At 35.6% G+C, this 12,079-nt stretch overlaps 1 protein-coding gene across 1 annotated transcript; it reads right to left on the bottom strand.

The window, feature by feature from the left end:
* Window positions 1–388: 388 nt before the first annotated feature.
* Window positions 389–1,792, bottom strand: LOC11419260 (uncharacterized). The gene has a single exon (XM_003604856.3). It carries the CDS (start codon window positions 1,790–1,792, stop codon window positions 389–391), a length of 1,404 nt encoding a protein of 467 aa, XP_003604904.3.
* Between the last annotated feature and the right edge of the window lie 10,287 nt (window positions 1,793–12,079).

The following is a 12,079-nucleotide window of genomic DNA, read 5'->3' as shown; positions in this document are numbered from 1 at the left end:
AGTAGCAACAATTTAGACACAACTACTGCAAAGCATAGACACAAATATAGTAAGTTGCCAAGGGTGACAAAAAACTATACAAAAAGCTAAAACAGAACATCCTCCTTTATTAATCAAAAGGAACAACAATTAAGACCATACAAATCAAAGATTTAGATTAATATTGTGATCATTATGCAATTATCTTGAAATTACTTGCAAAAACCTCAAATATTGTTATTAACTGTAATTTCAAGATTGCTACATCAACTAGCTTAATAGATATATTGCTTCAACTATCAATCACACTGCAACAATACAGCCCAATCATCATAAACTTAACAACATAAATTAATTTTTGAAACCTTGCAATTACTCCTAATTATATATTATAATATAATATATCTCACTATAATCTTCTCTCACACCAATATACACAACTCAAACCAACCAACACTTCCACTATGGCAGTCTCTGCCTTCTCCAAATCAGAGTAATGCAATGTCTGCAGAAGCATTGCCGTAGGCTTTGTCTCGAATCTTGTCTTCTCCAAATGCCTTTCCCCATGCCACCGGACTGTGTCATGCGCCACCGGAGACAGCCATTCCATTAGCTCCTCCACCGCCTCCCGCCACCCTTCGGCCAGTGAGTGCCCGTCATTTCCTTCGTCTCCCTCTTTCGCCCACCGTCCCCTTAGCTTCGCCTTTACCTTCATTCTTAATCTTCCCGGTAGCATCTCGTATAAGGCCTCACGTGCGTCCTCTCCAACTGTCGCGGGCGCATGGAGACAACGCTCCGCCAGTAGGATCAAATTAGCATACCTCAAAGCAAGCCCAACTCCACCCACTGTTGATGGCGGGGCGAGCTTTAAAACCTTATCATGCTTACCATTCATCATTTTCTCAGTTCCGTCACGACCAGAAGCAAAATCCATTGGCATAGGATTGTTGAGAAACCTGATCACATTAGGTTTCGTTGCTACTTTGGAAATCGGCCCTGACTTTACCACGCGCTTCTGGAGTGCTTCCTCGTACCATTCTGAAACACCGTGATTTGAATTATGATACAATTCACGGTGTTCCAGAAGGCAACAATGGTCAAACCCAAAACCAAAGAGCATGGAATTGTTGTTCTCATCCTGTTCTTCATTAATGTATGCTCCGAAAACGGAGCATATTCTTGCATACACAATGCACACAAGCCTTGCCATGATCCCAACCGTTTTGTCAAATGTTTGTTTCCATAATGATGTTTCCTTAAAATTTTGCACTTGCTTTCTTTGAAACACTAATTTCTCATTGAAATATTCCATGTTTGGCTTGAGACTTGGTTTTGTTGTTGTGTTCCAATAACGTTGTTGTTGTTGTCTTTTTTTCTCCGCGGCCTCTAATTCTGCCATATATTCCATGGCAGAATAGAGACTAGAGGTCGCGGAGATGAGTTTCTCCGCTTTCTCAATGATCTTGATAGAGCTCCGAGAGTTGTATGGCAGCTTTCGGAGATCAATTACACCTTGTTTAAGATCGGCATAGACAAGGTCAAACCTTGCTAGGCCAAGGTCACAGCATTTCTCGCCTATACGGGAGACAGTAACGGCGATGTTGTCGAGCTCCTCGAGGCGTTCGGCAGCGGCTAGGGTGAGGAGGAAATTTTCTTGGTTGGAATTCAAATATGTTACACCTTTGGATTTTACCACCTCATCTAGGAGTTTGGTGATTTCTTCGTCGGAGAGGGAGCTGTAGAGGGAGATGAGGCGACACATGGTCTTACCGGCGTCAAAGGCGAGGATGCCGAGGGTTTCCGGCTCCGGCATCGTCTTGGGACGCCGTGACATGGTAGCCACGACCATCACAATCAACTCCCTATCCGTACGTTAGTTACTTTGCTAATTTTGATATGGCTCTTAATTGGAAAATTGTTTTATTTTTAGGTCACTATTGATGTTTACTATTTTTCTTTTGGTTGTAATGTGTGTGTGACTATTGACTTTGTTTTGAAGGATGAGAAAAATTTGATAGATAATGTTTGTGTTTAATTAAGGGTGTATTTATAGGGTAATCTAGAGTAGTGTATATTATTGTGTGGGACCATGGAATGGAATCATGAATTATAATCAATGTTTTTGAACATTCCTTAGTAAGACGCGTTTGGACAGTTAAGATTCATTGGGTAATCAATACACCGATTATACTAAATAATCCAATATCATTTTTTAAACAACATTAGTTCATTAATTAAAATACATTAAGCATCTATGAATGATAACTTAATTGTTCTCATTACCGTCAAATGGGTGGATATCATATAATATGTTAAAGAAAATGTTAACAGTATATTCGACGATACTTTTTAAAGACCATAACTAATAAGTTTTTAAAAATAATTGTATATTCAATGCATTAGAATTTAAAGTATTTAATTTGTTTAAGAAATAACATTTTAATTTAAAATTATTATTGAATGTTTTATGAGACACTCGTTAGCGAAACTTCTATGTTGTTTGTTTAAACTTTTTAATTAATTCTACTATTTCGTCACACAAATCTTAGTATTTAACTATTTAGTATATCATTTCAAAAAAGAAAAACTATTTAGTATATCGTTTGTATTTTTTTTTCTTTCTCTTTATCTTTTTCTTATTGGAATTGCGTAGGGAAATGGGAATTGGAAAACATGAACACTTGGATCTCTTTAATTAATTGTTAATATTGTTAAATGATAAAATTATATGTACATATTACTGTTGATGAAGTCATACGCGTCAATTTGATTACTATATGTCATAATGTCAACGTTATAGTCACGTAACATGTAAGAAAGAAACTATTGTCAAAATAATGTAAGAAAGAAAACAAGTTGGTCATAAATAAGATATATTTGAACAAAAGGTTGAAAATGGAATGGTTTTATTATAGAAAAACAAATTGTTACCAATATAAAATGGTTGCTGCATGGTATCACTAGGGCTGGACAAAAAGGTAGGAACTCGAAAATACCCGTATGACCCGAATTGAATTTCACAAATATGGTTGATGATCAATTTATGTTCATATTAATGTTAAGATTACGACATTCTTATATTTAAGATGTGTTTTGTTGTGTGCAAGTGTGATTTATATATCTTACATCGGATAAAAACTGGAGGTCGAACACTTTATAAGAGAGAACCAATAAACGCATCGACTTAAGGTTTTGGATAAAAGTGTGACGTCTCTCTCACTTGTTGGTTGTTTTGGCATTGATGTGGGTGGTCCATCAGCCTTCCCTCATGACCCAACAGTGGTATCAGAGCCCCCTTCAACGAAGGATACAACCAACTCCTTGGATCTAAAGTCTTCCCGACAAGGTGTTTAGGCGGCCGGTTCCGTTGCGACGAAAGCAGCAACGACATAATTGCAGATGAAAGAACTTTCGCTTGTGGGGGAGCATAATGAAACTTAAGGAGGGTGTTGTGTATAAGTGTAAGTTGAACATTTTATAAGTGAGAGAACCCATAAATACATTATCTTGAGGTGTTATTGTATGGTTGTTCATGATCCAACATGTCTAAGCAATGAAAATCTATTATGTCCAACATTTATATATTCATATTATTATGTTAAAAAAAATGTCAATGACATATCAAAATCATGTTCATATTAAGGACAAAGAGTGAAATGAAAAATTTTGTGAATATAAAAAGAGTTTTTCTATGATGCGCAAATGTTATAAAAATTAAAATGGTCACTTTTTTTTAAAACTTGTGTATTTTATATTAAATTTATAACTTTTCAATAAATAATTGATATTTTCCAATAAAATATTACTATTTTTAGTTGTTTTAACATGTGCAATATTGCAAATGTTAGACAAACTTATATAAAAATTTGATATATTTTTAATGACAAAAGAAACTTATTAACCCAAATAAAAAATTGTTTCATGGCTTGTAAAAAAACAAATTGTTTCACGGTTTATTAGGAACGAACCTACCAGGAAGCGTACGAGTGCCCAATGAAAGAACGTAACGAGCCTAGTCTTTAATCTTATCAAACATGTCACAAGATTTTTTTGACAAACATTCACAAGATTTGAAAACGATGTGATATACTTATGATTAATTTAATAATAAATTACAAAAATATACTACTATATAGTACATTTTGAGAGTGTTTTTTTTTTTTTAGTTACCTTAATATTTCTATCCTTGTTTACTAGTCAATAATTTTCGTTTGGAAAGTCATTAACAGAACCAATGATTATTTAATTGAAGGTTTCAAACTATCCCTTATAATTAGGGCTGGAAATGAGCCGAGTCGAATCGAACCTATTTGACTCGTTAAGAATTGACTTGGTGCGAACCTTGATTCGAGCTTGACAAATTTTTTTTTTTCAGCTCGAGTTCGACTCGCTTAAAGTTCACAAACAGTTTGGTTCGGCTCATTGAGTTCAATTCATTTGTTCAAAGAACATAATGTATGAAAATAAGTAAAGCCACTTGAACCATGTAACTCAAAAGTCAAAGAATTTAAATGTTTTATCTATAAAATATATTGGAATTTATACCAATTTTTAATGGGTTGGACTAGACTATTATTACACATAGTAATTTTTATTTTGTTTTGAAGAAACAAAAATGGTATATATTAACAAAGGCGGTGAAACCTCCTAAGTACAAGATGTATTAAGAAGTCACCCCTCAAAGAGTCAAACAAATGTAGTTTAACACTGGTATGTAACCCCCAAATCTAGTTTTGCCTTCTGGTGTCATATAATTCTCTTATTATAGATAATCATATATCTTCCATTTTTCATGCATGTTCCTATGCCGAACTATTTTAGTTTTAAAATCTTTAAAAACTACATCAACACAGTGCAAGGCGTTGTCTATCAATTTTAATGTAGCTCACCTTTATCCTATTATTGCTAAGTGGTTGTCTTAGTTTTTAAAGTATTATATATATATATATATATGATCAATTATCTATAAATTTTAATTTTTTTAAGTGTTATATATATATAATCGAGTCATCTCGTGAACCAAACGAGTTGTGTAACACCCCGTTTTTCCCAATATACAAATTTCTTAAACATTTATCAGAGTAAAAACCATAAACGGGATATCACATAGAAACGTAATCCAAAAACAGTTAAATAATAATTTAACTTTCATATAATATCTTAACATAGCAGCGGGATATTAGTTCGGAAATCATAAATCAGTTTGGCACGTAGGCCCCATCAAAACAGTTCATATCGTAATCGATAACATGATAAAAATAACATATTAATCACGTAAGAGAATGAAGCATGTATAACATTAAACCTCATCCCGTTACGTATCAGAGCGACCTAGACGACACAGAGAAGGCAAGGCCACTCACGACGGCAACTGCACACTAAGCACGATCACCTGCAAGTTACCCATACGAAGGGCAACATTTTCAAGCAGAAGGGGTGAGATTTCATAACAAAATAACATTAATCAATGTAATTGCGAATCATAAATTAACATCATAATCATTTCTTTAACAACACTGCATAATTGCTAAACAGTTATCACGTAATCATATATCCAATTATCAGGAACAACATAACATAATTGATAAACACTTATCACGTAATCACATATTCAATCATTATCAACAAGGCATCTTAATCATGACAATGTGACAATGCTCTTAGACTCCTTATATGCATGTGGTACCAATCGTCATCATAAGTATTAATATACTTTAATCGTGCGGAGGACAAAGCTCCTAATAAACGTGCGGAGGACAAAGCTCCTAATAAACGTGGTGAGGACTAAGCTCAATGATATGCTATGCATGGACTCTTAACAACAAAACACCGTAATCAACATATCAACATGCATCCAATAATTTGGAGCTAAACTTCATCATATACCATATGCACTTAGTTAAATAACGGAAGCAGCATAAACAAGTCACATAACAAGATGATATCATTATATCAATAGCAAATCATTTGCATCATAATTAAACTTTCATATCTTGCATGAATATACAATACATTAGTTCATGTTCAATTAATGACAACATGTCTTAAAAGGCTTTACAGATTACATTAAACGTCATCACTAGGTTTCATTACCAATTAGGGGTTCCCTCTTGATCAGCACGGGCGACACAGAACGCACAAACACTCAAGCAACTACATTCTGGTTGTGCTCGCGAGGCGAGAGTTCTTACTCGCCATGGCGAGTACCACTCATCTCCCAAACTAGTGTTGTTCTGGGTTCAATCTGATCCTACATTCATTCATAATCAATACTAGGTATGTTCAGGCACTCAAAGGCACTCAAGGTCCAACTAAAAAGGTCGAAACACAAAATCTAACATGCTCTCTGCCTAAGCTCGCGAGGCGAGGAAGGGTTGTTCGCCGTGGCGAGCGATACCAGAATCACTCGCGAGGCGAAGGGAAAGGGCTCGCGTGGCGAGCGATGAACAGAAGCTCGGGCAGAATACGGGTTTTCTCGAAAATCCATCAAATAACATGGTTCAAAGCCTAATTTTGATTCCATAATCCATCCTAAACATGTTCTAAGGTTATAGGACGGTTTCTACATCAATCTAATCAAGTTTTACCGTTTGATCATCAATTTTTAGGGTTTTGACCTAATTCCAAAACTTTTCAAAATCAATCCTAACTTTGTCAATTAATCATCAGAATTACAACAATCAACGTTATTGAATTATGGGTTAATAGGGGTTTACCCCCCTGCCATTTGGGGTACTTTTGGTTTACCCCCCCGCAAAAAAAAAACTTGTAGATTCCCACTTGTAATATGAAGATTCCTTGGTTTACCCCCCTACACCCAATAGTCAGCATATGACTGGATAAAAACGGTGACGTGGCTGTCTGACTAAGTATTATTTTTATTTATTATCTTTTTTAATTTCCACCTAGATTAAACTAATTAAATTTAAATAAAAAAGAAAGCATATAACATCTCTTCATTTGACCCTTATCCATCGTACCATCTCTATCTTCTTCCTTCCTCCATCAAAATTTCTGTCTTCTTCTCCATATCTTCTTCCTTTCTTCTTTCCTTCCTTGTCACCTTTCTTCTGTTTCGAACGTTGCCTCATTATCTATCTCTCCTATCCTACTTAATTGAAGAAATTAGGGTTTATCATGGGTGGAAGCAGAACTTCATCAATTAGTAACCATGATGGAAACAGACCACCAATCTGCGGTTGTGAGAAGGTTATGAAGATGTGGATTTCAAACACAGATGAAAATCCCAAGAGAAAGTTTTGGAGATGTCGATTTTCTGGAGTAAGTGATTTTATTTATTTATTTTAGATGTTAATTTTGTGTGAGTTTAAAATTTTGCTTACATCTGCAGTTTGTAATAGTTGGTAAACCTATAACTTGGAACTTATTGTAGGCTGAGTATAGTTGCGAGCTGTTCATTTGGGATGATGAACTTGATGAATTTGTAAAAAAATCTGGAAAGTACTACGACCTAGGTTGTTCTTCTGGTTTGAAGTCTGAATCTGGTTGCAACAGCTGTGTAATGACAATGGAGTTTTTGAGAGAATTTGGCAAAGATTTTGGGAAAGAGTTTGGAAAAGAGTTTGGAAAAGAATATGGCATAGAACGTGGAAAAGAAGATGGAAAAGGAATAAGTGCAAAGAAACATGAGAAGTTGAAAATGAAGTTTGAAGCTGAGAAGAAGAAAAATTTAGGCCTCATTGTTGCGCTAGCTGTGTCTTGGATTGTGTTCTCAGTTATTTTCAAGTTAATGTAATTGTTTTCAAGTTAATGTCATTGTAATGTTATGATTAATGTCATTGTAATTGTTTTCAAGTTAATGTAATTGTTTTCAGCATTAATGTTTTTGTTTATCTCAGCAACTAATGTAACTCCTTTAGTAATCTATAAAAAAGTTTGAAGTGATCTTTGCATCATTCTAAACAGGCCATAACATAAGCAATAATGAAAAGCACTTAAAGTGCGTATGGCATTTCATAAGCATATGTCTGTAACTTAAACAAAAGCACTTATAGTGCATAAGTCTTAAAGTAAACTTAGACAAACATAAGCATACAACCAAAAGCACTTATAATGCATAAGTTTTAAACCAAAAGCACTTATAGTGCATAAGTCTTAAAGTAAATTTAGACAAACATAAGCATACAACCAAAAGCACTTATAGTGCATAAGTCTTAAACTGAACTTAGACAAACACAAGCATAAAACCAAAATCACTTGTTTAATTAGGCTTGGAGGCTCTCATAACCAGTTTTGGTAAGCCTCTTAACACTTCCATACATGTCCCACTTTTTATGACACCATCATTCTCCTGAGTCAAGGTTCCCTCTTCAGACTCTTCAATGACCATAGGTTCAGCAATGCTGGAACCAGCACCTTTGATTGCCTTGGTCTTCAATTTCATCAGCCTGGTGCTCTTCCTACTATTTTTAGGTCTTACATGTTTCTTCAACCCCAAGGTCTTCAGTTTCTGTTCATTCAAGTTCTTCACATCCTTCTCATTATTCAAAATCTGAAATTTGTTTTCTGCTGCATCAAACATTTGATCAGTGATGGCTGCTAACACATGGTCATCCGGATCATCAAACACATCTGGCCCAAGGCCACTTTCAATCTGTGATGCAGGAAGGGCATTATAAAAGTCAGTAACAATTTTTTCTGGTACAGTATTAGTAGCATTAGAACTGGAAACTTTTTGTATCTTGAATGGACGTTCAAGGTGAATGTTCTGATGCACTAATTTTGCAACTTCCATTGGTGGTCCTTGAACAGATGTGAACCTTGATGGTCCTTGAACAGATGTCAACTTTGGTGGTCTTTGAACAGGTTCAGTGTGCATTAGTGGTTGAGAAGAAGGTGCATGAGGCATTGTTGAGTGTGTGTCAGATGCATGAGGCACTGTTGGTTGAGAAGCAGATACATGAGCCATTGTTGGTTCTTGCACAGGTGTACTTTCTTGCACAGGTGCATTTGAAGCGGCCTTCCTTCTTGGTGTTTTCCTCTACAACATAAACAAACATAAGTTATATTAATTTGTACATAATCATTAAGTATAATTATTCAACATTAAGATGTATTAATATACCTTCCTTTTTGCAGCCTCTGGATTCTGAACAGCACTCTTGCATCTTCTTTGATTGTGTCCAAATTGATCACATTTTGTGCATCTATATGCCACCCCTTGCCTCTTCATCCTAGCTCCATTTTCATCAAACTCTCTAATCCTAAGCTTTCTAGGCCTTCCTGGTCCATTCTTATATTCTGGAGGTAGAAGTTCAGGAGCCTCTACCTCAGGCCACATATCCATACCATTAATAGGACTAATTGCAAAACTATAACACATGACATACTTACTCCTAGAGTAGTAATCATCAACATACAGTTCAGGCCTTTGTTTCCTATGCCCAAGTGCAGCAACAACATGTCTGCAAGGTATTCCCACTATCTCCCAAAAGTTACAGCTGCAACTCCTTTTTGCAATGTCAACAATAAATTGCTGACGGTTATATAAATGTATAACCTGAAATTGTTCACCTATTCCAGACCAAGTTGCTGTCCAATGAGCAGCTAAGGTTATCTCTTTATCTAATCTTTTTCTAGGCATAGGCATGACATTATGTTGCCACTTTTGAAGTTTAGTGGCAGATGTTGTCATCCTTCTCATTAGATAATGTCTAATCCATTCAGCCATACTAATAATAGGTTTATCTCTAGCAGATAATATTGTGGCATTAAAGGATTCAGATATGTTGTTCATCAGTACATCACATTTAGAGTAAAAGGTAAAAGCATGCTTACACCATTTTTTTGGTTCTACAGCCATTAACCATTCCCAAGCTCCCAGATCTATCTTCTTTAGTTCATTCATCTTTTCCAACCATGCTTGATAGTAAGTTGCCTTTGCAGCTCCCATCATCAAATCTCTTATTTGACTGCCTCCTCCAAACTTCTTCTTGAAATTTGCATACAAATGTCTCAGGCACAATCTATGATCAATACTATCAAACATCTCATCAAAAACTGACAACAACCCCTGCATAACAGTAAATAAATTTAGATCTGAATATAGATTGGAAACAATAAATAAATATAGATTTCATTAGATCTAAAACATTAAATACATATATAGATGAAACATGAATAGATCTAAACATACCTTTTGTTGATCTGATATGAACACATCTCTTATCTTGACCTATATCTTCCATCAGCAACTGCATGAACCATTTCCAACTTTCCTTGCACTCAGTTTCAACTACCCCAAAAGCTAGTGGAAAGTACTGGTCATTTGGGTCTCTCCCTACAGCAATCAACAGTTGGCCCCCATATCTTGTTTTCAAGTGGCAACCATCCACTCCAACAAAGGGTCTGCAAGAAGATGTGAACCCTTTCTTACACCCATCAAAACAGAAATAAAAAGACCCAAATCTTGGTTGAATAGTTGCAGAAGGACCAACAACATTTATCTTGACATTATTGTCCCTACACACTCTCTTCAACTCAGCTGCATACCTCCATATCATTGCATACTGCTTATCTGCATCACCCTCAATTATTTTCTTTGCAATATTCCTTGCTCTCCATGCTCTGTCCATGGTAATACCCACACCATAATTAACAGCCATTTCATTGTATACCTCTTGTACACTCATCTTTTTGGTAACTTGCATTTTTGGCACAACTTTCTTAGCAACCCATCTTGAGTTGGAACTTTTATTTTCCAACACTGGTGCACAAGTGTGGGGCCCCTCAAATGTCTTTATCTGAAAAGTCCTCCTGTCCCCCACCTTTGAACATAAAACCTTATAGCCACATTGGTCCCTACACTCCACCCTTACCCTATAACTTTCATTTTTTGGCATTTTAATTTGGTAACCATTTAATACGTTCCACTCAATAATTGCTTCTTTAAACTCTACCAGAGTATTAAATTCCATACCTACCTTGAACTTAAAATCCTTATTTAATTGTACCATCCTAAACTGCTGATATTTAATTGTGTCATCATCTGAGTCATCAGGGTCTGAGCTACCCAACTCTTCACTAAGGTAATCTCCATCTATTTCTTCATCTACAACATCCTTCCCTTCCCCATTCTTTAAAAGAGACACTGGTGCAACCACATTCATCCTACCACTATTATTCTTCTTAGGAGATTTTTTCTTAGGTGTTTTGGAACCACACTTCTTGATCCTTAATGTTTTGTTGTTAACTGTGACTCTGTTGGTACCATTAACAGGTGCTTCAACTTCAACTTCTTCAAACCCATCTTCAAGTGCAGTGGTTCTTTCATCCTCACTATCATTAAACCCAACAACTGCAGCACCATCATCATCACTACAAACCATAACATCTTCCTTATCATACCCTGCATCCAAATCTAAAAAACTAGGTACATCTACTTTGACAGTTATATCCAACACATTGTGCTCAACAAAGATATGTGCATGTACTTTATTAGCAACTGAATACCCAGAAATCTCCTCAGCAATATGGTCCTGATTGATTTGAAAAAACTCTTCAAAAACCACTTCAATTTGACTCCATACCCTAAACTTATTCTTCTCATATCCCCAAGAAGCCACAATATTCTGAATATCACACACACCCCAGTTGTTACTTTCAATACCAGACACAACAGTTTGTACACCACCTCTATAAAAAATACGTTTATCCATAACAAACTCCCCACCATGATGGAAAACAACATCAAACAAACCCATTATCTATGGTAAAAAAAAATTATTTTTTTATCAAAATCAGATTGACACGTGTCTGCAACCCATTGGTTTAAACCAGGTTTATATAAACAACTCAGAAAAAACAAAAAGCTTCAATAAATAAACCCTAAAATTCGAACTTTTGCGCATGCAAAGAGACAGTAATGGAATATAGCATCAGACTTTTGGGACCACAACATACATTTTTTCCTTTCTTTACCATCTACAAATAGTAACAACAAAGAGACACGCATGCATAAAGAAAAAGAGAGAATCAGTAAACTTACCACAAGCTTCGTCTCCAACCTTCGTCGTTCCCTTCAATTTCTCTTTCTCCGTTCGTCACCAGATTCGCAGAAACCCTAAATCGAGTTCGAAAG

The sequence above is a fragment of the Medicago truncatula genome, chromosome 4, assembly GCF_003473485.1.
Source record: "Medicago truncatula cultivar Jemalong A17 chromosome 4, MtrunA17r5.0-ANR, whole genome shotgun sequence".
Lineage (NCBI taxonomy): Eukaryota > Viridiplantae > Streptophyta > Magnoliopsida > Fabales > Fabaceae > Medicago > Medicago truncatula.
The sequence above is the reverse complement of the archived record's forward strand: the minus strand, read 5'-3'. Positions and strand labels throughout refer to the sequence as shown.

Bases quoted from the DNA above. Each gene is read 5' to 3' on its own strand.
- LOC11419260 (XM_003604856.3), bottom strand. From the start codon at position 1,792: ATGCCGGAGCCGGAAACCCTCGGCATCCTCGCCTTTGACGCCGGTAAG.